Source organism: Cupressus sempervirens, chromosome 1, assembly GCF_028749045.1.
Source record: "Cupressus sempervirens isolate cs-2001-9-10 chromosome 1, ASM2874904v1, whole genome shotgun sequence".
Classification (NCBI taxonomy): domain Eukaryota; kingdom Viridiplantae; phylum Streptophyta; class Pinopsida; order Cupressales; family Cupressaceae; genus Cupressus; species Cupressus sempervirens.
The window spans coordinates 427,588,406-427,612,959 of NC_143118.1; the positions used below are offsets into that span (position 1 = coordinate 427,588,406).

General features: G+C 35.5%; 1 protein-coding gene and 1 long non-coding RNA gene across 10 annotated transcripts in view; one reads left to right on the forward strand and one right to left on the reverse strand.

Moving 5' to 3' along the window:
- LOC149578099 (kinesin-like protein KIN-7E, chloroplastic) overlaps positions 1 to 24,554 on the reverse strand; it is a 377,239-nt gene that overhangs the window by 111,889 nt on the left and 240,796 nt on the right. For all 9 annotated transcript variants that reach the window (XM_089827536.1, XM_089827546.1, XM_089827542.1 and 6 more), the window contains exons 16-17: positions 21,135 to 21,317; positions 20,298 to 20,534 (exon numbers count right to left, since the gene is read on the reverse strand). In XM_089827536.1, coding sequence (XP_089683662.1) covers positions 20,298 to 20,534; positions 21,135 to 21,317 — 420 coding nt within the window. The remainder of the gene's footprint in view (positions 1 to 20,297; positions 20,535 to 21,134; positions 21,318 to 24,554) is intronic.
- LOC149578100 (uncharacterized) overlaps positions 1 to 24,554 on the forward strand; it is a 383,937-nt gene that overhangs the window by 94,993 nt on the left and 264,390 nt on the right. The window contains exon 3 of the long non-coding RNA XR_016364209.1: positions 1,120 to 1,316. This is a non-coding gene — a long non-coding RNA (uncharacterized LOC149578100). The remainder of the gene's footprint in view (positions 1 to 1,119; positions 1,317 to 24,554) is intronic.

Genomic DNA, 24,554 nt, shown 5'->3' on the forward strand with positions numbered 1-24,554 from the left:
AATTTTTTCTTTTGTTTTGCCTGGCTTGCTGCCAAACCCTTTTTCATTTTTCCCTGTTTTAGAAGGTTTGCCAACAAAACTTAGTTTTTTCAGTTTTCAGTTTCAAGTTTAGCTTAAAATTTATGTTGAATCTGCATTTAGTTCATAAATTTTCAACAGCTTAACCTTTGTTGTGTCGAGCACAAGGTTAGAGCTTATGAAGATTAATTCTTAGTATTTAGTCAAATTGTTTTACACAAATTTGGTTGCAGGTCACTAATATCTCCAAATCTGTTGTATAAAATTTAAATTTCAAAAATCTAACAGTTCTTTCCTACAACTTATATTTTGTTTATCAAATTTTATTGGAGTTTGTAAAAGAAAATCTAACCTCTTTATGCAGTTTATATATTTCATATAATTTGTGTGCATTTTTTTAACAAAAAAATCTAATATCTCAAATTCTCTCATATTTCAAAATAGAAATCTGTGTAGATTGTTAAAGAAAAGTTCAGATACAAATCTCTGCTCTCTTTTTGTTGCAAACTACAATAAATTTTAAAAAAGAACTATTTTTAAAAAAATTTTAATTGCTGTATTTCGAAAATTCATCACATAAATTTGAACTCAAAAATTTTTCTATTTGTTTACATTTATATTATTTTACTCTTTTTTGTTTCATTTTTGTTACCTCAATTAGGACTAATCGTCTTTTTCATTTTGACTTGATTGTAATAGTTTTCTTACATCTCTCCAATTTCTTGTTTAGCATTCTTTTGGGTGCAATAAATCGGATCTTCATATCTATTATTTACCAGTGTTTGTGTAAGTTTTGTCATTTTTTTTATTGATATTGCTGCTATATTCAACTTCTCTAACTTATTCTACTGTTAATATGCTCTCCTTTATACTGCAATTATAATAAGTCTGTCATTAATTGCCATCTTATCTACACTTTGTAAGCAGTATCTTTTCATATAATTCATGTCATTATTTACTTTTTAAAAGTTCATTTGCAGAAGTTATAAGTTTATTAGCTAATTCCTACAGTAATCACTTCTTTCATTGTGTTCTTCATTGAAGTTCTAAAACTTGAGACTGAGTTAATAAATGTGCTTTTTTATTTTTTTGATGTCTTAGGGAATCCCCTGACTCAAACCAAGCAGGTGCACTTTATGGGGTGAGTTTGAGGCGAGATTAATCCCTGGGGACACGCTGCAATCCATACTGCCCCCCAGTAGGCGTGGCTGAATAATTCCAAGTAGGGGAGTAGAACCTGAAACCATGGGGAACTACTCACAACCTCAGACCAACTCACCTAACCCATGGGGGCCTGAGTTAATATATTATGTTATTTAAATAAAACTTTTTAAATTATTAGAAATTTAAAGTTCCTCATTTGTTCTTTTCAATTCGATTTATTTGTTTATTTTTTAAGTTCTTTTAAATATAAAAGTTTTTTATAAAAAGTTTTTTTTCCATCAAATTAAAATTATTGTTTATATTATTCAAATCGAAAAGGTTTTTTTGTTTAAGTTAGGGGTTTTTGTTTTTTTTTTTGAGTATGTTAAATTCTTGTCATTATGTCTACTTTGATTCTAGAAATTAAATTGAATAGTTCTAATTATCATGCATGGAAAACACATATTTCATTTATTTTTCCTTTCAAGCATTTGTTAGATGTTGATACAAATCCATCCCTTGAACCAAAAACCTCAAGTCGATCAAGCGACATGGAAAGCTTAAAATGAGGAAACAACAAGTTTAATTGAGATTTCTATGGTTCCTAATTTCTATGTTTTAAATGTAAATTGCACAGAAGGCCATGAAGCGTGGGCAATCTTAAAATATATTCATGATAGTATCGGTGAATCCCACAAAATTCAACTTCAAGATCAACTCAAAGACCTCAAGTATACTGATTTTAAAACAATGGATGAGTTTTTATTAAAATTTGATTCTATTAAAGGTCAATTAACTAGTTTAGGACTAACATTAGTTGATATTCATCTAATTCATATTTGTTCTTAAGAAATATCTTCCTAGCCAGTTTCAGAAATTTATTACAAATGCTCCTGCTCAACTTGCTATTCCAACATTAGTTGGTCAATTGACTTACGCTATTTTTCAAAATTTATCATGTTAAGAAGCAAAATTAATTCAGTTTGGTACACTCTTAAATATAATGAACATGCACTCATGTCTAAAAACAATAATTTTCTATCAAATAATAATCATAATAATCATAGATTTTCCAATAACAAATTTCATTCTAGGCCCTATCAAAATAATAATAATACTCAAAAACATACTCCTAATAAAAATCCTCATTGCACATATTCTAGGAAAGATGGTCATGTAACTAATGATTTCTTTAAAAGAAAAATGATGAAGGCCCATGAATCAAAATCATCAAAAGTTTTACTCTAAGAAAGTCAAAATCATCAAAAGTTTAAGAAAGCTAATGGTCGTCAATTTCAACGTGCATTTACATGTAGCTATAATGCTTCTAACTCTTTGGCTTATAGTGGTGCATCTCAACATGCCACTTCTCATAAAGGAGTTTTTGATTCTATGCATCCTGATACTTCAAATATTCCTATTGAATTAGCTAACAATCATAGTTGAAAAGTTGAAGGTTTAGGTGGTTTGACTGCTCCTAATGGGAAACTTCATGACGTGATTTACCTGAATTGAAACTTAATCTTCTTTTTGTTCCTAAGTAATGTCAAGATTATAAGATCAAATTTCATGTGCCATAAGATTGATCCTAAAACTTATCAAGTTGTTGCTAATGCCAAAATGGATCATGCGAACTTATTTAAATTCTATGAGTTTTCCACTTCCAAGTATACTTTACATACTACTATTGATTTTAATGTATGGCATGAAAGACTTGGCCATTTGAATTCTGGTTATATTTCTTTAATGCAAAAAGAAAATATGGTTGATGGATTGCCTACTGTTGTTCGTTTTAAAATTATATGCATTGGTTGTATGAGTGGTAAGATACACTGGGAGCCCTTTCCACATGGTCAATCTTGGAGGGAAAATCATAAATTGGACCTTGTTCAAAGAGACTTTTTGGGACACATGGAAAACAAATCCATTCGGGGATCAAGGTATGCACTTACATTTGTTGATGATTTTTCAAGAACTTAGATCTATTTTTTGAATTCATATGTTTGTTGAAAGGCAATCTGGGTTTAAGATTAAAATTCTTAGAATTGAATATGGGAATGATGAAATATCCCAAATGGATATTTGCTCTGTTGCTACTATAATATTTAATTATACAAATTATATTTTCCTGTAAATTTTTCTTTGATCTTATAGAGCTAGACAGAAGTTGCAGAAGAATGTTGTTTCTTTTTGTATTTTTTAGAATATAGGTATTACAATGAATAAATAACAACTGATAAATAGAAGTGATAGAAATAATATACAGCAATACATACTAATTCGGAAATGATTCTAAAACCATACCAACAAAGTTTGATTTATTCCAAAATAGTACCAATACAGATGTGCTTCAAACAAGATGGATGCCAGCTGAAAATGGGATCCAGCTGAGCTGCTGTAATAAACGCCAGGCTGAACCAAAGTGGTCGCCTTCCCTAAAAATCCACTGCCTGCAAAGTGTAATTGCAATACTAGAAACTGATCCACTGCCTTGATCAAACTGTATGCATAGGAACCTTCGAATCTGATCTTGTTGAGGGCTACATCCCAACAAATCTGCTCTCAGCACCAGGGTTTGCGTCCCAAGTGAGGAATGCTCTTCCAAAGCAATGACGTCCAAAATAGGATGATAAAATGATAAAAGATACTCCTGTTTAGGTTGTCTTCTCCTTATATGCCCTCTCCAAGGCAATTAGAACCCTAAAAGAACCCTAAAGTGGATTGCATTTGAACTTTATAATATAACATTATTTTCCTAATATAGGCATCTAAATAGAAGGAAATCATTACTTTATTAATGACAAATAGCTCCAAGCATCAAATAAGTCTCGGCAAGTGATAATCAAATACTAGAGACTGAGCTCTTTCCAACGAGCTATCACACATAGGCAAATCAATCCAAATGGAGCCAGAAAACTCCTTATTACTCTAAAATGGCTAAACACAGCCTTATATAAATTATTAAAATGCTAACTTGGGAGAATATTTAAATATATTAAAATATTTCCCAAGTAGCCAAAGAACAACCCAAACACCTCTAAAACATGAAACTGAGTTTGTCACTTGCTTGTGACTGATGTCGGACAACCTGGGCCAACTGGCAGTCACACCCTCAAATCTAGGGATACTCCTAAAATATAGGAAACACACCCAAATCTCCAAAAATTGAGACCAGGGGGTGATCTCATAGAACCTCAACTCTGGAAACGTCACCACCTCCTAAAAGGTAGGAATCTCCTCCTACAATCAAGGAACTTCCTCCTAAAATCAAGGAACTGCTCTCAACTGATTTACTACTACTTGTAATACCAGATCTGGACGCTGAAAACCCTGACTGAGTCCCTGATCACCACTGTCAGCCTATGAGACTCCATAATAGGCTAACTCTCATGTCACTACTAGACAAAGCTAAAAAGAGGACATGACAAATGAATATGTTAATAATGCTTTTCATTCTTATTTGAAATCTTCTGGTCTTAAACATGAGCTTACCATTCCTTATACACCACAACAAAATGGTGAGGTAGAAAGGAAGCATAGACCTATTTTAGAAATGGCTAGATGATCACTACATGCTAAGAATATGGATTATGAGTTTTGAGCTGAAGCAATGGCTTGTGCTACATTAAAGCTCTAAAGGATATGATTCCTGAAGAGGTTTGGCCAAGTAGGAAACCTAATTAGCAAAATTTAAATTTTTTTGGTTCAATTGCTTATGTTCATAAACCTAAACAAGAAAAGACACAAATTAGATGCTAAATCTTCTCCTTATATATTTGTTGAGTATGATGAACAAGCTAAAAGTTATAGAGATTATAATCCTATTACTAACAAAGTGAAAGTTGCAAGAGAAGTTTGCCTTGTGTTGTCCTGCATTTTGTCGTGCCACAAAATGTAGGTAATAGTATGAAACTTTTTGAACTTAGTTTCGCTTTTCTTTCAATTAGTTCATTATTTAATTGGCTAACATTGATCAATTAATTGACTCCAATCTACGTAATGAACTCTTTTATTGAAGACTTTCGTCAAGTCTTTTCATTTTTCTTTTTCTTGCACCTATGATTGATTTATGAAGCCTTCAACATCCTATTTATCATTTTCGAGTCTGTTTGCTTGCTTTTGGTTTTGCTCAAGTCATTGCTTTCGTTTTTCCCTTTGATTCGATAAATCTTAGGGTTTAATCGGACTTAGCAATCAAAAGATATGACCAAATAAGTACCCAAAAGGTGGACTCTGCCGATGCAATTGCATAATTTAAAACATCATGTTATATTTTAAGGTTGTCATTCACCTTTTTGAAAAGTTTAACATAAATTCATTTTATCTTATGTTTTTAAGTTACTTATCACTTAAGTGACTTTATTAACTATATAGTTTGATTTATTTTTGAATTCGTTTATGTTGTATTTAAAACATCTAAGTTAAAAATATAGTTTTTTGTAATGATATTTGCACATAATATATTAACTATATAGTGCAAATATTATTTTTTACCCAATTAAGTGATATTTCCTCAAAAATCAATTAGACATGTGTTTAATTGTTCACTTAAGTTGTGCATATACATGTTTTCCAAGTTCCAACTCATTTACATGTAAATGCCTCTAGAGAATGTGATTTTGCACTAGAGAGTCATTTTGAAATGCTTAAAAAATGTAAATGCATGTAATTTAATACCTGCAATGGGTCTCCTAGAATGCCATTTGCATCTAAAGGCTCAAAGACATGAAAATGCATTGTTTTTCAAATATGCAATGACCCTTGGAGAGTGCGATTTTGCACTATATGCTTGGTTTTGACAAGTTTTAAAACATGTAATGCCCCTTCTAGAATGTGATTTGCATAAGAAACCAATTCCTTTGCATTTTACAACATGTAACGAGGCTTATAGAGTGCGATTTGCCACTTGCCTTCATTTCCATGCATTTTAAAACATGCAAACTCCCTTATAGAGTGTGATTTGCCTTTGAAACACATGCAAATGCATCTTAAGACCACGGATTTGCAAAAGAGGGAAAACTTGTTCATGTTCTTGCTCTCCAAGAACACATTTTTGCTAAGAAATTCCACATTCGCCCATTGTATGGATCAAAATCCATGAGACTAGGGTCATTTTTGAATCTTAATGTGTTTCCATGCATTATACGTTGAATTTCCTGGAAAAAATGACATATTTTATGGTGTTTTGAGGGCACGTTTTAACGAAAAAACATCCAGATTTGCAGTATTTAGATTACATTTTTGACCAAGGAGTCGTTTTGAAGTTTCAATCCATATTCTTGCTGTTGGGGATCATATTTTTTCCCTCTGATGTAAAAAAAGACTCATGTCATGGCAAATTGAGAACATGTTTTTGGTAAAAAATGTACCTCTACTTGGTTTTTTGCAAAAATGACTTGCATGTTGAGGGTTTTAAGCACATTTTTGGCATATCCATGCAAAGAATGCCCATTGATTAGTCATTAATGTGTATCATTTGCAAAGTTGAAGAAGTCAATATGGATTCGAATTTGAAGGAGAATCTTTCTTCAAACCTATCAATCCGCCACATTTGGCTCTTTGATCACCAAGTAAGTTGAAGTTTTCAATCCTTTGTTTTTTCTTTGCATCTTTTAATTCATCTTTGTACATTTGTCCCAAGATGCACTATGCATTTTGCAAATTTCCTTTAAATAAGATAAAATATTTTATTTTCAAATGGTTGGAGTTTCCCGAAATTTCAATTTCGAAATTGCATATAGGAGAGAAACTTGATATTTTGTCATGATTGAAACCAAAGGTATGTTTTTGTTTTCTGCATAGTCTTGCTTCTTGTTTGCTTGTTTGTTTGGTTTCCTTTTTTGGCAGAAAGTTGAAGACTTTTTCCCAAGAATGCAAGTGCATATTGCATCCATTCACATTTCACCTTTTCATGCAAATGCATATTACATCCTTTCACTTTCCACCAACACATGCCAAAGCACATTGCATCTATTTTCTAATATATGCAAATACATTATTACACATTTACATGTAATTACCTCCATACCCACTTACATGTGATTCCATCCTCCAAACCTAATTACATGTTTTCATCAAACACAATTACATGTAAATCACTTTACATGTAATTACATTTAGAAAACCCAATTTTGGTAAAAGGCCATTTTTGAACACCAAAGTCGCTAGTTAACACATCCATATGCATCCCATTTTGCATTCTTGGCCACACCCACAAAAGCCCATCTTTTCTCACATGCAATCCACCCTTGAGAGTTTGATTTTGGTCATTTTCACCCAAATACATATGCTTTCTAGTACATTTCCAGCCATCATATGTGTCCCATAAGTATCTAAACCATACTTCAGACACTCATCCCTCATGGACTTGTCATTGTAACTCAAACCTCAAAGTTTTCATGGATCCAATCTCATTGGAAGATGTTTTCATCTTCATGTTGTGGCACACTCTTCAAGATATGTCAGAGCTTCTTCAAAGAACAAAGACATCCTATCGAGAAGATATGCTTTCATCCTTAGGAAGTAGCAATTCATTTGGTTTCCATTTTCCCAATACTTGCTCAAGAACCTAAGTTCGTGTGGGAATGCACCAGGCAATTTGTTCAAAAATAAATAAAAAGGTTAAAGGTGTTGATGGAAAGTTATTCTGAGTCTATATCCGGGCACCATCGAGAAGGTTTTCAAAGTGTCAGAGACAACAAAATGTGCCAATCTACAAAGGAGAATTCACAACAACTTGAACGAGAAAAAGCTTAATCACAACAAGTTTTCAAATGACAGCAAACAATTCATCTAAGAGAGTCAGAGGCTATCAAAAGGCGCAACACCAATGCTATCAAGTTGAATGCAGTGGCACAAAATATAGGAACTCCTGATCTTGTGATCATCTGGGATTGCATCATCAAGTACAAGGCATTTATCGACAATCAACAAGATTGATTCATTCAAAATCAACAACCTCAACATTTTCTTCAAGTGTCTTCCATGTTTGTAGTTGGAGAGAATGAATTGCATGAAATGATGTAATTTCATGTAATTCGATTGCATATCCTTATGACAAGTAATCCAATAACTTCTCTCACCTAGTTTGACTGGGTCAATGTTGGTTGAGTTGCTCCCACTTTTTCCTCCACTTTTTTCTCAACTGTTTTGCCTATATAAAGGTGTGCCCCCCTTAGTGTAAAAATCATCTTTTGTTGTATGCAAGAAAGCTCTTCCAAACTTGTGCAAGCATAACTTTCATTGTGTTGTACAAATTTGGGAGAAAAGTGAATAAAAGAAGCAATTGGATTTGAAGCTTTGACTAGAAGCAATTGTGATGGAGCAAATTAGAAGCTTTGACTGTAATTTGTGTCTATTGTCTTTGATTCATTTTATTATTGTGTGTTCAATAATAGAGCATAGTAAGTTAAGAAGAAATTGGAACTGAAGCTTTGATTGGGAGCGGTTATGATAATACCTAGACTAGAAGCTTTGACTATAGCTTGTGTTACCATCTCAAATCCACGAAAAATAGGTAGAATTTCCCTACTTCTAGAACTCTTTGCACACCAATGGTAGAGGGTTTTCTTATAGAATAGATTAAAACTTAAATAAGTTATAGAATAGAGATCATCTACTTCTAAAAGTTCTTGTGCCCCAATGTTAGTAATTTTTCTTATAAATTAGACCAAAGTAACAAGACTCGAACTCAGCTCTAACTCGACAAGGGCAATTCAACTTGTGACCTAGCTTGGACTAAGTCATGACTCGGCAAGTCAAGGTATATTAATAGAAAAACCTTAGAGAAATATTAAATATTTGATGACTTGGCAGGTCAGGGTCACGGGTCATTTTGACTAGGCAGGGGTAACTTGACTCGCCGACTCAGGTGACTTGTACGACCAAGAGCCAAACTGGTACTCTTTCAATCAGCCTTTGAGTTGGTATTGGTTTATCGATATCACTGTTTCTAGCTACTAGATAGAAGTGTAGTTAGAGATTTCATCTTGTTCATTACTTGCTCCACAGATAAGTGGATTCTTTCCTGAAAGCTAAAAAGAAAGAATATTGATAACACCCTTTACAAAATCTCAACTTCTTGATTACCTTGAGTTGATCCAAGGAATGGTGAGAAGGGGGAGCCTTCCCTTTAGGCTAGGAGAGACAATGTCTCATACACTGTCACTAGTCATCCTATTTTGCGAATGGATTTTCACAAAACTGTCGGTTGCAAAATAACATTCCAACACATTCCAAAAAACGGAGTACATGATTGTTCTAATGTACAAGATGCTCAATTTAGTGGAAGTAAAGTTGTGGTTTGGAGGACCAACCTCCTTCTATAAACCCTACTCCTAATACATTTTTTTTTATTCCTTCTAGTGATAGTAGTGATGATACCAATATCTCTACTCCTCGTGATTCTTTTTCTAGTGATGATTAAGTTACATCTAAGAGAAATTGAAAAAGGTTTAAGAATTTGCTTCAAGAAAGTGATGATTGTTAGATAGAATTGGTGAACTTAAACCAAGAAGCATTAATTATAGCAATTATGCTTTGATGTCTACTATTACGAGTGCAAGTGATCCTTATTCCTTTAAGCAAGTTAAATATCAATCTCATTTAGCAAAAAGAAATGCCAAAAGAATATGACACTTTGCTTGCTAATCAAACTTGGGAGTTAGTTCCTCTTCCATAAGGTAAAAATCTTGTTTCTTGCAAATGGTTGTATAAAACTAAATTGAATGTCAGTAATTAAGTTAGTAAGTTTAAAGTTAGCTTAGTTGCTAGAAGTTTTTCTTAAATTGAAGGCTTAGGTTACAATGAGACCTTTGCTCTTGTTGCTAAATTGCCTACTATAAACTCGTTAACTTCTAAAATGAATTGGCCTATTCACCAAATGGATGTTAAACATGATTTTCAAATGGTGATTTACATGAGGAAATTTATATGGCTCAACCTCCTAGTTTTGTCAAAGAAGATTATGAACATTTAGTTTGTTTTTGTAATGTCCCCATTTTAGTAGTTGACCAAGTGTGTGTGCGTTAGCCTTGTTCTACATGGTCCCGAGGGCTAACGAAGGGTTTAATGGGATCTTGGAGTGTTTTGGCCTAGTCATTTCCAGTTTGGGCCAATCGAAGTTGATTTACTCAGTTTCAGGCATACTTACTATTTTTAGTAAGTCGGCAGGACAGTGCAGGTCAATTTTGGTGATTGGATTCAATACTCCTTGGTGAGAGCTTTCCGATGAGCTATCACTCGCATTATTCGGAGTCCGATTGCTAATACATTTTAATGCCTGAAGTTTTATTAAAGTAACGTCTAATTTAATTGTAAACTATTAAAGTGTTACTTTAATATTTATTTTATGGTGATATGTACCCAAGGGAGACATAAGAGGTATTTTAATATATGTTTTATATTACACATCTTTTATCCCACATTGCCCATATAAGTTGAGCGGACCCTTGGGAATAGAATAAAAGGAAGCATTTGTGGCTTCATTAGACAGGTTGAATATGAGAAGAAATTGGTGTGTGAGTTGCAGCTCCGTTCTTGGCATTTGAGGATGTCTATCCTCTCTTATAACATTCTAGATGTCATTCCCTTGGGGTTTGGCCTTTGGAATTCTTTCTTGTTGGCTTCATTATCAGGCAGTTTAGTTGCATTTCCGGCTACAGGCGGATTTGGTATTTTGCTCATATTTTCTTCACTACTTGTCCGACGCTTATGCCGCTTTGAGAGAATGATATAACGAAGGTAGTGGATTGATTGAAGGACAAAGTACTGTAGCAGCAAGTTCGAAAGCATGGGCTGGAGTATTATGTCAATAATGCTGAAGTAATTAGAGAGTTGATAAATCTGCCATGTATTTGGTTTTATGAATTCTGAAAATAACATTTATTTGGTTGTAGTTCATTTCCACTTTGCATATTATTGTAGTTTCTTTCTTGTTTATGTTGTATGATACCAATTCCATGCACAAACACAACAAACAAATAAACGTTTGATTTTTGGAGTTATAAGGGGTTTAAAACATTAAACAGAGAAATAAGAAGTTGAATGCAAACTGTTTGACATAATTCCTTTCAGTAATTTGGTTTAGTTTTTTTGGGACATCCAGGGGTGTCCATTACAGTGGTATCAGAGCTATAAGTCCTGCCATCCTGTGGAGGTCTTATAGGGAATTTGGAACAGCCGGATAGAGGGAAAAAGTGTCTGACGAAATGTCAAAACACTAAAATCAGAAATAAAAAAACACAGGCTAAGCATTTATCTTTGAGCATGCGACAGTGGTCTTATAATTTCCGCGATACTAGAGCAAGACAAAATAGGATTTCAGACTTGCAAAGCAAACAGTCTAGTACATCCGTGCAGGTGGACATTGAACCCAACCATAAAGACATAGAGGAGATATTCTTTGATCAGGACAATAATATGGGTGATCAAGATGACAGAAATACAGGATTAGGCGGAGGCAGAAATGCTGGTCCAGATCAGGGGGAGGTATTGTTCCGACAGTTACTGGATACATTAGAGCAGGGGCAGCGTATGCAGCAGGAGCAGAATAGGCGACTAGACATGATGTTGCAGCTCATGGCTAGACAGATGGGTGTCAATATTAATCCAGGTGATGCCAACAACAGAAACAATAACAACGAGGGAAACAATAACAACGGGGGAAACAATAACCATGGAGGCCAAGGCAACAACAATGGTCCTGAGAATAACATTAATGGTAATAATGGACAAGGCAACAATGGGAATGAGGCTGATAACTTTAGACACGTTGCACGCCCAGCACGGACTGCAAGCTCGAGACCTCTTCTACCCACTTTCCCACCCAGAGATCTGGTTCAACCAGCAAACGAACCGCAGATTACCGAGTTACAGGATCAGTTCAGGAGGGACTGGGAGGCTAGTGGACCAGAGTTTCACGCAGATATTTCTCTTAGAGATTATATGGACTTGAGGATGAGACACATGCCTAAAGCAGGAGGGAGGAATCAAAACTTTGAGCTGAGGAAGAAAGTTGGAAAACTTTCTTTACCTTATTATGATGCTTCAGGGAAGATGACTGCACGAGCTTGGGTACAGAAGGTAGATACATACTTGCAGCTAAATCCTATGCCTGAGGAGGAGGCTATCAAGTATGCGGCTATGCACTTGGATGGCGTTGCACATGAATGGTGGCATCATGGCATGGTGACTTTGGGGCATAATCAGATTACATCCTATGAGGAATTCACCGAAACATTGATTGTGAGATTTGACACTAAGGATCCCGAGTTACATTTCAAGGAGCTAGCACAGTTAAAACAGTCAGGTTCTGTGGATGCTTACATTGCCGAGTTTCAGCGCTTGTCTGTACTTGTTACTGATATCTCTCCTAGGAGATTGGTGGTGTTATTTTGTGATGGTCTTGCTGATCCATTACGAGGTTGGGTGAAGGGACATGATCCACTCACGTTAGCTGAAGCAACTAAAAAGGCACGAGATTTAGCCCCCTCGGTATACAAAGGAAAAAACCATTCAACAGATTCTTCCTACCGCAAGGACAAAGACAAAAAATCGTTTCAGAAAGAGTATAGCAAACCCAAAGAAGGATCAAAAGGACTAGACAATGAAACCTTGAATGAACTTCGAAAGAAGAAGCTATGCTTCCATTGTAGAGAGCCTTGGGACTTATCTCATAAATGTTCTCTCAAGGCTAAGGCAAATTAAATGGAGTATTTTTCAGCAGAAGAGTCAGAGTCAGAAGGGGAGGATCAGCACTCCGATTCAGATGAGGGTAACACTATAGAGGAGAGCAACATTCCTAAGGATGATAGATCGTTGGCATGCTTGACAGGGGCCCAAAAAGCAATCACATTTAAGGTCAGGGGTACTATCCAGGGGCAGAAAGTGATATCTCTTATTGACACTGGGGCTACACATAACTTCATAGATGCACAGTTGGTAGCCAGGAGAGGGTTACAGACAGAGGAGCATGATGGGTTTAGAGTCATGGTGGCTAACGGTGATAAGTTATTATGCACTCGGAAGATATCTAATCTTCGCATCAGGTTTGGAGATGGCTACGAGTTGGAGGATGAGTTCTATGTTGTGGACATGGGAGATTATGATGTCATCCTCGGCATGACATGGATGGCTTCACTAGTTGAGTTCACACTCAATCTAGCGAAATTGGAGATGAGATTCCAGCATGAGGGCAGAACTGTGGTACTTAGAGGGCTTTCAGATGGAGGTTGCAGAGTAGTGTCCTTGAGGAGAATGTAGAGACTTTTTCGTCATGATGACATAGAGTGGGCGACAGAGTGCCACATTATGCCAACTTCACCAGAGCCACAAGAAAAGAGTCATCCACTAGATGTCCAGAAGATACTTGATAGACACGCTAAAGTATTTAGCGATATTCCTCATGGGGTTCCTCCTGACAGAGGGATGGAACATGTTATTGAGCTCGAGGAGGGAGCCAAACCAGTTATGATGACTCCCTATCGTCATCCTAAGAAACACAAGGATGAGATAGAGAAGGCGATTAAGGATTTGTTGGAGATGGGGCATATCAGGCCCAGTAAGAGCCCCTTTGCTTCAGCAGTAGTATTGGTAAAGAAGAAGGATGGGACGATGCGCATGTGCATCGATTACAGGGCACTGAATAAGAAAACAATTAAAAACAGGTATCCCATTCCTAGGATTGATGAGCTGATTGATGAGTTGCATGGGGCATGCTTCTTCACCAAAATTGATTTGCGATCCGGATACCATCAGATCAAGATGAGAGCAAAGAACATTGAGAAAACAGCCTTCCGATGTCACTATGGCCACTTTGAGTTCATGGTTATGCCATTTGGTCTAACCAATGCACCCGCTACATTTCAGAGTTGTATGAACCAGGTATTCAGGAAGCAGCTGAGGAGATTTGTCTTGATCTTCTTTGATGACATCTTGGTCTTCAGTAAGACCTGGGAGGAGCACTTACATCATTTGGAGGAGGTGTTATCTATTCTGGAGAGAGAGTCATTGTATGCCAAGGAATCTAAATGTGAGTTTGGCATGACTGAGCTCCTTTACCTTGGGCATATCATTAGTGCAGATGGCGTTCGGGTTGATCCCAAAAAGATCAGAGCTATTGAAGAGTGGCCTACTCCCACAAACCTTACACAGCTTAAGGGATTCTTTGGTTTATGTGGTTTTTATAGGAGGTTTGTTAAGGGATTCTCATAGATTGCTACACCCTTGACAGATCTTACCAAGAAAGGAGCCTTCGTGTGGACAGGGGCAGCACAGAGGTGTTTTGAGCATTTCAAGTAGGTAATGTCTTCATGTCCAGTTCTAGCTCTACCGGATTTCACGAAGCCTTTTGAGCTTCATTGTGATGCATCAGGTGATGGGATTGGAGCAGTATTGATGCAAGAGAAGCATCCCATTGCATTCGAGAGTAGAAAGCTCCGAGGAGTTGAGAAAAGTTATTCTATCTATGACCGGGAGATGTTGGCCATAATGCATGCATTGGCGAAATTTCGATCATATTTGGTAGGTGGACGTTTTGTGATCAAGACTGATCACAACAGTATTAAATACTTCATGAGCCAGTGTGATCTTAATGACCGGCAACAAAAATGGGTGACTAAATTGCAGGCTTATGACTTTGACATAGAGTTTGTCAAAGGTAAGAAAAACGTGGTGGTTGATGCCTTATCTCGGAGACCTCACTTATGTGCTCTAGCAGAGATTTCAGGAGATTGGAGAGATCGGATTATAGCAGAGTATGTCGGAGATGCTTGGGCTTCTGGATTGATTTCAGGTACCATACAGGATGATCGCTATGAGGTGATAGATGGATTGATCAGAGTTCAGGACAGGGTTTATTTGATTCCGTCATCACATTTGAGAGAGGCGATACTGAAGGCATTTCATGATGCACCCACAGCTGGACATCCGGGGGTCTTCAAGACCTACAGGCAGATCCGAGAGCGGTTTTCATGGAAAGGGCTCAAGGATGATGTTCAGAGGTATGTCAGGGAGTGTGTGGTTTGTCAACAGAATAAGGGAGAGCACACATTTCCTGCAGGTTTATTACAGCCCTTGCCCATTCCTGATAGGAAATGGGAATGTATTTCGATGGACTTCATCACTGGTTTACCACGAGTGTAGGGAAGGCATTGCATCTATGTGGTGGTGGACCGCTTGACGAAGTTTGCTCACTTCTTTGCTATTCCGTCCACTTACACAGCAGCACAGGTGGCGGATCTTTTCTTTAAAGAGATATTCAGGTTACATGGGCTGCCCAGATTCATTGTCAGTTACCGGGATAGTAAGTTTATGAGTGTTTTTTGGCAAGAGTTGTTTAGGTTGTGTGGTACAGATCTTACACCTAGCACTAGTTATCATCCGCAAACAGATGGGCAAACAGAGATTGTGAATAAATGGGCAGAAGGATATTTGAGGAACTATGTAACTACACAACAAAAGGCTTGGATCAGATGGTTGCATATGGGAGAGTATTGTTATAACACCACTTATCATATGTCCATCAAGATGACTCCTTTCATGGCACTCTATGGTTATGAAGCACCTAGCTTCATGGATTTAGTTTTGGGGGACAGTAGAGTGCCCAAAGCCAAAAACTTATTGCAGGATAGTCAGGACATCCTGAAAGTGCTCAAAGAGAATATACAACAGGCCCAGAATCAACAAAAATTGTATGCTGATCAGCACCGAATAGAGCGTAGCTTCGAGGTAGGGGATATGGTTTACTTGAGGCTACAACCATATAGACAATCATCGCTCAAGAAGAGCGGAGCTGAAAAGTTGAAACCTAGATTTTATGGTCCCTACAGGGTGATTCGCAAAGTGGGCAAAGTCGCCTATGAGCTTGAGCTTCCAGAGGGCAATCGAGTGCACAATGTGTTTCATGTGTCTAGGCTTAAGAAAGCCATTGGTCAGAGTGTAGTGCCTTCTGCAGATTTACCCCCTTTGGATGAGGAGGGGAAGCTTGTGTTAGTACCCGAGGCTATTCTGGATACCAGAGAGAGGAAGCTTAGAAACAGAATAGTGAAGGAGTATTTGGTCAGATGGAAAGACCTGTCGGAGGAAGATTCTACATGGGAGAGTGAGCAGGTTATTCAGCAGGCTGGACTGAGATTGCTTGAGGACAAGCAATTTCAAGGGGGGCGGACTGTAATGTCCCCATTTTAGCAGTTGACCAAGTGTGTGTGCGTTAGCCTTGTTCTACATGGTCCCGAGGGCTAACGAAGGGTTTAATGGGATCTTGGAGTGTTTTGGCCTAGTCATTTCCAGTTTGGGCCAAAACAAAGTTGATTTACTCAGTTTCAGGCATACTATTTTTAGTAAGTCAGCAGGACACAGTGCAGGTCAATTTTGGTGATTGGATTCAATACTCCTCGGTGAGAGCTTTCCGATGAGCTATCACTCGCATTATTCGGAGTCCAATTGCTAATACATTTTAATGCCTGAAGTTTTATTAAAGTAACGTCTAATTTAATTGTAAAATATTAAAGTGTTACTTTAATATTTATTTTATGGTGATGTGTACCCAAGGGAGACATAAGGGGTATTTTAATATATGTTTTATATTACACATCTTTTATCCCACATTGCCCATATGAGTTGAGCGGACCCTTGGGAATAGAATAAAAGGAAGCATTTGTGGCTTCATTAGACAGGTTGAATATGAGAAAAAATTGGTGTGTGAGTTGCAGCTCCGTTCTTGGCATTTGAGGACCTCTATCCTCTCTTGTAACATTCTAGACATCATTCCCTTGGGGTTTGGCCTTTGGAATTCTTTCTTATTGGCTTCATTATCAGGCAGTTTAGTTGCATTTCCGGCTACAGGCGGATTTGGTATTTTGCTCATATCTTCTTCACTACTTGTCCGATGCTTATGCCGCGTTGAGAGAATGATATAACGAAGGTAGTGGACTGATTGAAGGACAAAGTACTGTAGCAGCAAGTTCGAAAGCATGGGTTGGAGTATTATGTCAATAATGCTGAAGTAATTAGTGAGTTGATAAATCTGCCATGTATTTGGTTTTATGAATTCTGAAAATAACATTTATTTGGTTGTAGTTCATTTCCACTTTGCATATTATTGTAGTTTCTTTCTTGTTTATGTTGTATGATACCAATTCCATGCACAAACACAACAAACAAATAAACGTTTGATTTCTGGAGTTATAAGGGGTTTAAAACATTAAACGGAGAAATAAGAAGTTGAATGCAAACTGTTTGACATAATTCCTTTCAGCAATTTGGTTTAGTTTTTTTGGGACATCCAGGAGTGTCCATTACAGTTTTAAAAAAAATCTATCTACGGATCAAAACAATCTCCTGGGGAATGATTCCCTAAAATCAATGCATTCTTTATTCCTAAATTTCATCAGAAGTGAAAAAAGATCCTAATTTATATACTAAGCATAGTGACGAGGATATTGTCATTATTATTCTTTATATAAATGATTTGATTCTTCAAGTTCAAATACCTTAATTTTTTATATTAAATTTCAGCTTGATCAGAAGTTTCAAATGACTTATTTAGGGATTTTACTTTATTTCAGAGGAATTCAAATTTGGTAAACGCCTAAGGGTATTTTTCTATAAAAAAGAAAATATGCCCAAATTTCATTTAAACAAATTTAAAATAAATGACGTTGATGTTTCAATTCCATGTGAATTAGGAACTATATTAATGCCTGATATGGAAACTCCTTTAGTTGATGCTAGTTTATATACTCTAGTTGAAAGTTTGAATTATTTAACTCTTACTAGACCATCTATTGCTTATAGTGTTGGCTTGGTTTTAAGATTTGTCTGAACCTCAACAAACTCACTTTAAATTTGCTAAAAAAGTTTATGATATATTAAAGGCACTATTAATGTTGGTATATTTTATGACACAAATTTTGTTTTACTTAGAAGGATTTACTGGCTCAGATCTAGGCGGAGATCCCAATGATGGGAAATTTACTTGTGGATATTGTTTCTTTGTTGGTTCAAGTGCAATCTCTTGGAAAAGTAAAAGAGAACATTCAATTTATCTTTGTTCTACTAAAGTTAAATATAATGAATGTCTTAATACCTCTAAAGAGGCCTTATCGATTAGAAGATTGCTTGAAGATTTGGGTCTCCCTCAACAAGAGCCCACACCATTGTATTGTGACAACCAAAATGCCATTGCCTTGGCAAAGAATCCTATTTCTCATGCGAGAACGGAACATATTGCTCTCCAACATCACTTCATTAGAGAACAAGTTGAAGAAAAGAGTCACTTGTCTACCACAAGGGGGAAGATCAAGTTGTTGATAGTTTGACAAAACATCTTTCTGAAGACAAGTTTCAATTTCATTGTAAAAATTTGAGTTTGAACCCATTGATTTAAATTCCCCAAGAAAAGATTAAGGAGGGTGTTAGAAGATTAATCTTTCCTTGGTTGTATTAAATAAGAGACATTCCAAGGAATCCCTATATCTATTTTGTCATCTAGTACAAGTGTGAGTACGTATCATTTCTTTGTAATTCCTTTATTAAGGAAATCTAGTTTATCCCCCTTAAGAGGATGTTGACACTTTGCACATACTTATTATGAATGGTGGCATTCATAGATTTGTGAGTTACTTTGTAACCTCTCTCCTCATCTCTTATGATGCTCCTTATGCATGTCATGATTTGAGTTCAAATCGCATTCCTTTAAAGATTGTCAAAATGGAAAGTTTATGGAATGATTGATAATTTTCCTATCTCATATGGTTATGCTTTCTTTTGATTTAGATTACGTGGTATAATATGCATATTTCTGTATTATACCTGAAGTACTTGTTTCTTGCAAGTGTAATGCGAGAAGAGTGTAAAATTTTGTTAGCTGTTGAGATAGTCAAATGATGGTTGACTTTTGCACTAGGCTATGAGTGCCTAATAAATGAAGACTTGGCTTGTGATATAAAATAAAAATGTCTTTTATTGTGTAAATAACATTTGATGCACATATGGTGCAAGAATTATGTTTTTATGCCAGTTTCATGTGGTTCATTCAGTAACCTAGTATGATAAGTAGGAAGAACATGGATTTCATTTGCATAAGTATTGCATGATCCTTTATGCATTTAGAACTATGTGATTATCAAGATATTAGTTATGTTCTTAACGGCCCTTGTACGCAAGGTGCCGTTAAACAACTACTCCCTCTTGGTGACTAGTGAGTCATTGTGCTTTATGTGAGTTGGGTTTTCATTTGATTATGTTCATTTTTCATGAACTTTGATGTGATGAGGGGCTAGCTTGAAAATATTTCTTGTGACTACCTAGCCACTGATTTCTTATGTGACCTATCTTCTATGACTTTTGTTCACCTTTATTTTATTGGTTTTGCAGGGGCAGTCTTTACATAATATCTATTTAAGAGATGCTCCTCTCTCATTTCTACAAATTTGATGTTATTGTAAAGAGCTTCTTGCTCCCTCTCTCATTCCTTAGGCTTTGCCTCTTTCATAATTCGCAAGGTTTTTTTCTTTTCTTTTACCCTTTCAAATGTCCTTGTATTTCCTGGTTCTTTGGGTGATTGTTGCAAGTATTTGCATTTCTCATGGTAACATCTTTTTATCAACGAAGTCTCTAGGATTTTTGTTCATTTCCTTGCTCTTTATTTTTCCTTTCGAATGATATAGACTCTAGAGTGTATAGTGAAATGAGTTGTTTTGTTTCTATATTTCAAGTCAGTGCTTCAGCATTTGGAGTTGGTGTCAAGGAGGGTTGGTGCCTAATTTTAATAATGAAAGTTTTATATGTCGTCGTTTTCTATCTGAAAGTATCGAAAGTTTTGAAATACTTATTCACCACCATCCTCCCCCGCCCCCCTCCCCTTCTCAGTATTTCATGTATGCTCTTCAATAATGATTACTAGTAATAGTCAACTACATTAAAAATGAATTTATTGACATGCAAATTTACATCCTTTCTCCCATGTATTTCACTCTATATATTTAGGTAATCGTGGTTTCAAGCAGGAACAATATCCAAGTTTATGATGTCTCACTTACAATGAAATGTCTCAATAACCGTCAGAGAGAAAGAGAAACAAGCTCAGAACATACTCTAGTTGAAGTATAAAAGAAATACAGGGATAAGATACATACAGGTTGTAGCTTATGCCCATGTGCAGTCAGATAGAACAGTTCACCAGCTTGTGTGGATCCCAAATATGAATCAAAAACAGGTGAATATTCATCATTGCTTTTGTTATTAGAATTTTGTTGTCTGCTTTTAAATTGACTTGCCAAGTCCAAATGCATTGAGAAAGGAGCTGAAGCAGGAGGTCCACTTGGAATAATATCATCCATTGGGAATGCAAGTGGAGTTTCGTTATCCAGCTTCTGCAACAAAATATAACCTTAAAATTTTGAACTCAAAAAAAATTCAACTTAAAATGACTATTTTCGTGAATATTATCAATTGGATTTCAAATATCTTTACAAAAAAATTGGAAGAGAAGAAAAAAAGAATACTAATTGCCAGCCCTTGATTTCATTAACTTGTATGCAAATTCATTTATCCATGGCTTCTCCATATCAGAACATACACACAATTATACAAATGATCTCATAATGATAAAGTTCAAATTATCTATACTTGAAATCACAGTAAATGTTTCCAAACTTAAAATCAAACTTTTGTAACCTGACAGATGCAATCTGCATGTCATCATACTGGTCAACAATAATATGGACATACTTATCTTTCAGTATTTGTAAAAAAGAAAGTTCAAGAAAATTCCAAAAACTTTCCTACGCTATAAACCTTTGAAAATTATGTTAAAAGACTGAAAATATGACATAACAAGAAAATTAATGTCTCACTACGAAGCACAAATACTAGGCATAGCAGAATAGAATCCCATAAACATATTATCAATACAGTAAATTTTTCAACAAAGAAAGTACAAAGAAGATCTAATTTCAAGGTCCTACGGTTACCCTAATCTTGAACCAAGAAAACATGCCACGTTTTCTGTTCTTCTTTTCATTCCTTAGAATTTCATCTGCACTATTCCTTACATCGTTCCCAGTAATGAGAAAATCTGTATCTTGCCTTGTTAATCCCAAATCATCATCATTATCACATATAGAATTGTGCCATCTTCCTGGAAGGTACAAAAGCTGCAAAGCAACATCAGAGAAAAAACCAATGTTGTCATTTCACAAATAACAAATACATTTTTAAAATTACAAAATAAAATTTGAAATTGGCGAAAGTGAAATGAAGCAGCAATCAAAAGTATTTTTACTGAATTTAAGGTAATAAAATAATTGGTCTTTTTCAATGAGCAAACAATGCCCATGTTGTGAGCAAATGTATTTCCTCCAAGACTACTATTGTTATGTCCCCTTTCTCAACCTAAGTATCCGGGAGTCCCCTAACCTATTATTTTATTTCTTGTAGATTGAAGAGGTAAGGTGAGGGAAATAATATAAAATATAACTTAGATTGTCCTAATAACATTATGTTATTTTTATAAATAGTCAACTTGTGCTCTATTATAGAAGAAAGTAAACTATTAAAACACATTTCTAGAAAAAGTGGCCAAAAAAATAATATTATAAAGTTATTTTCTAGTCACTCCAGAGAAAAGCAGAAAATGATTTTTAAGTTATAAATATTAAATATGGTCATATAAGGAGGGACTAGGCATAGAAGTAAGCAACCAATTTTTATGAAATCTAAAATCCCTTTCTTTAGATCTAACATTTTATCACCTTCCATATGAGGACAAAAACACTCTTGTTATTTGAATCGGGGGACAAAACCTTTGATTTTCAAAGCCACTCTATTCAAGGACTACCAATTTACTAAAAAGGTTGAAAGTCTTCCTAGTTTGGTTATTGTCTTGCATTGAGCAATTCATCTCATATTCTTTTGCATGGAAATTTAATCCTTAATATCTGTTGTTTACAACAAATCTAATCAATGAATAGTCAGTTGTTCATGTTGTGGAAGAGTCATACCATCATAAAGTCTAGTTGTGCCATCTAATACCTTAATCATTTTTTGGAGGTACACATAAGTTAGAGCTGCTAATATGTAGCTGTAACATTTTGTTATGTTGAAAAGTTATCTGTTTCATTTGAGAAGGTTATTTTAAATGTTCAAGATAATTGTACCATTCTCTTGAGCTATTGTATAACAAAACTTCTGGATAACCGTAATTATCATCCTGTTTGAGGTTATCATACAATGTTTTGGGGGAGTTGTGGCAAATTAAAGCTTTACTTTCAGTAATTGCAGCATTCTTTTGGAATACTTCCAGTTCACTATAAGCTCTCCAAAATCAGCTGTACAAGTTGGATACATAAGAAAGCATTTTGATTTAAAATACAACTCATCCTCATATTTGCGAGTTATTAAATCTGGTTTAACCGACCATAAGTACTTCTGTTAAAAAAATATATTTCACAATTTCTCCATAGTTAAAAAAAAAGTTTTGTGGATTTTCTATCATTAACATTGTATCCTTTTCATTATAGTTGTAAGACTTAAACTCGTCAAAAACTGAACAAAAACAAAAATTGTAAATCAGCAAAAGCTCAAAAAAAAACTCAGCAAAACTTTAAGAACCTAAAAACGAATCATTTTTTTAAATTACAGGGTTTTTATGAAGTTCAATGGAAAAATGCATCTATGAATCCATGAGTGATTACAAAAGTGTTTTGTATTTAATTTGATTGATTTGAATAAAATTGAGTAAAAAGTCACATCATTATGCAAAATCTTGATACAATAATTAAGTAGATGCTTTATGAAATAATGATGATTGCCTTTGAAAATTATCATAATTCATAACTTGAATATTACAAAATTTAACAACTTCCTCTTGTGATATTGCTATCAAGATTTAACTGTGTAGCTTGAGTCAAACTCATTGACCAATATATCATGAGTAGTGATTTCCACATGAATCCATCTCTCATGAGAATAAATGGAACACTTAGCACTTATTGGATCTAGGTGATGCTCACAAAGGTGAAGCACCGGGACTTCCTAGGACGTCACCCATCCTAGCACTACTCCAGCTCGAGCACAGTTAACTACAAAGTTCCCTCCATGGTTAAACCCACTCTACTTGCAACCCCATTCAAAAAATCTTCACCAAGTGTTGTGATTTATGAACCATTCACAAGAAAGCCCCTTAAGCTCATCAATTGATAAGTAGAAGATATTTTCCATAGCAAGTCAAATTGTGATATTGCTATCAAGATTTAATTGTGTAGCTTTTGAGTCAAACTCATTGACCAATTTATCATGAGTAGTGGTTCACACATGAATTTATCCCATGAGCATCACCTAGATCCAATAACTGCTAAGTGTTCCATTTATTTATTCTCATGAGATATGGATTCATGTGTGAATCACTACTCATGATATATCAGTCAATGAGTTTGACTCAAAAGCTACATGGTTACATCCTGATAGCAATATCACAATTTGACTTAATGTGGAAAATATCTCCTACTTATCAACTTCCTCTTCCCTGGTCTAGTGAAAACTTGGACAGAGGTTCTAATCCTTACACTTTGTTGCAGCACCTCATTCGGAATTGAAGTTTGTGTATGTGGCTCAATGTAAGATTCCCTCTCAATTTGATCCTAAATTTTTCAATTTTGAGTATGAGCATTTTGTCAAACGATTGTAGATGATCAGATTTTTTCACTATTTTTTTCAATTTTTAATTGTATTTGCCAAGTCTTTTTGCCAGCATTTATCTATCCTCTATTGCATCCCTCTGTCTTCAAACTATTGGCTGCTTCAAAATAGGGCAAGTGCCTCATCTTCCATGTAGTCATATTCACTATAAATATTTGGTGGTGGTTTTGTTATCTCTAAAAGTTGCACCTTGAATGGATCCTTTAATTCAGTCACTTCGAGTAACATGCAAGCACTCCTAGGTAGGGGGTGTACTAGGATTAGGAGTGAATCTTCGGGTTCTAGGGCGGTTCCTTATGATGCTTCACCTATTTGCTCCTCAAAAAATTAAACTTGGGAGGGAAAGAGATAGAAGGATTGCTTGCATGAAATTAAATGCTAAAAATTAAATTGAGGTGATACACCAAACAATAAGATGGGAATATTGTTGACCCAACACGATGAAGCTTTTATGAACAGTTAGAGGGGGGCACAATATTGACCTCAAAGACTCATATATAAATATTACACAATAAGAGTAAACTTTAAACAAGGTGTTAAGGGGAGTGATGACGCTCACAGTTAGCAACTTGAGAAGAAGCATAAACCCGCGACTTGTAACCTATATGAATATTCCAAACTCATTTGCAGATAGAACTAGGATATAATTCAGGGATTTGAAACAAATCACAAGAATTATATCAGACCAATAACTT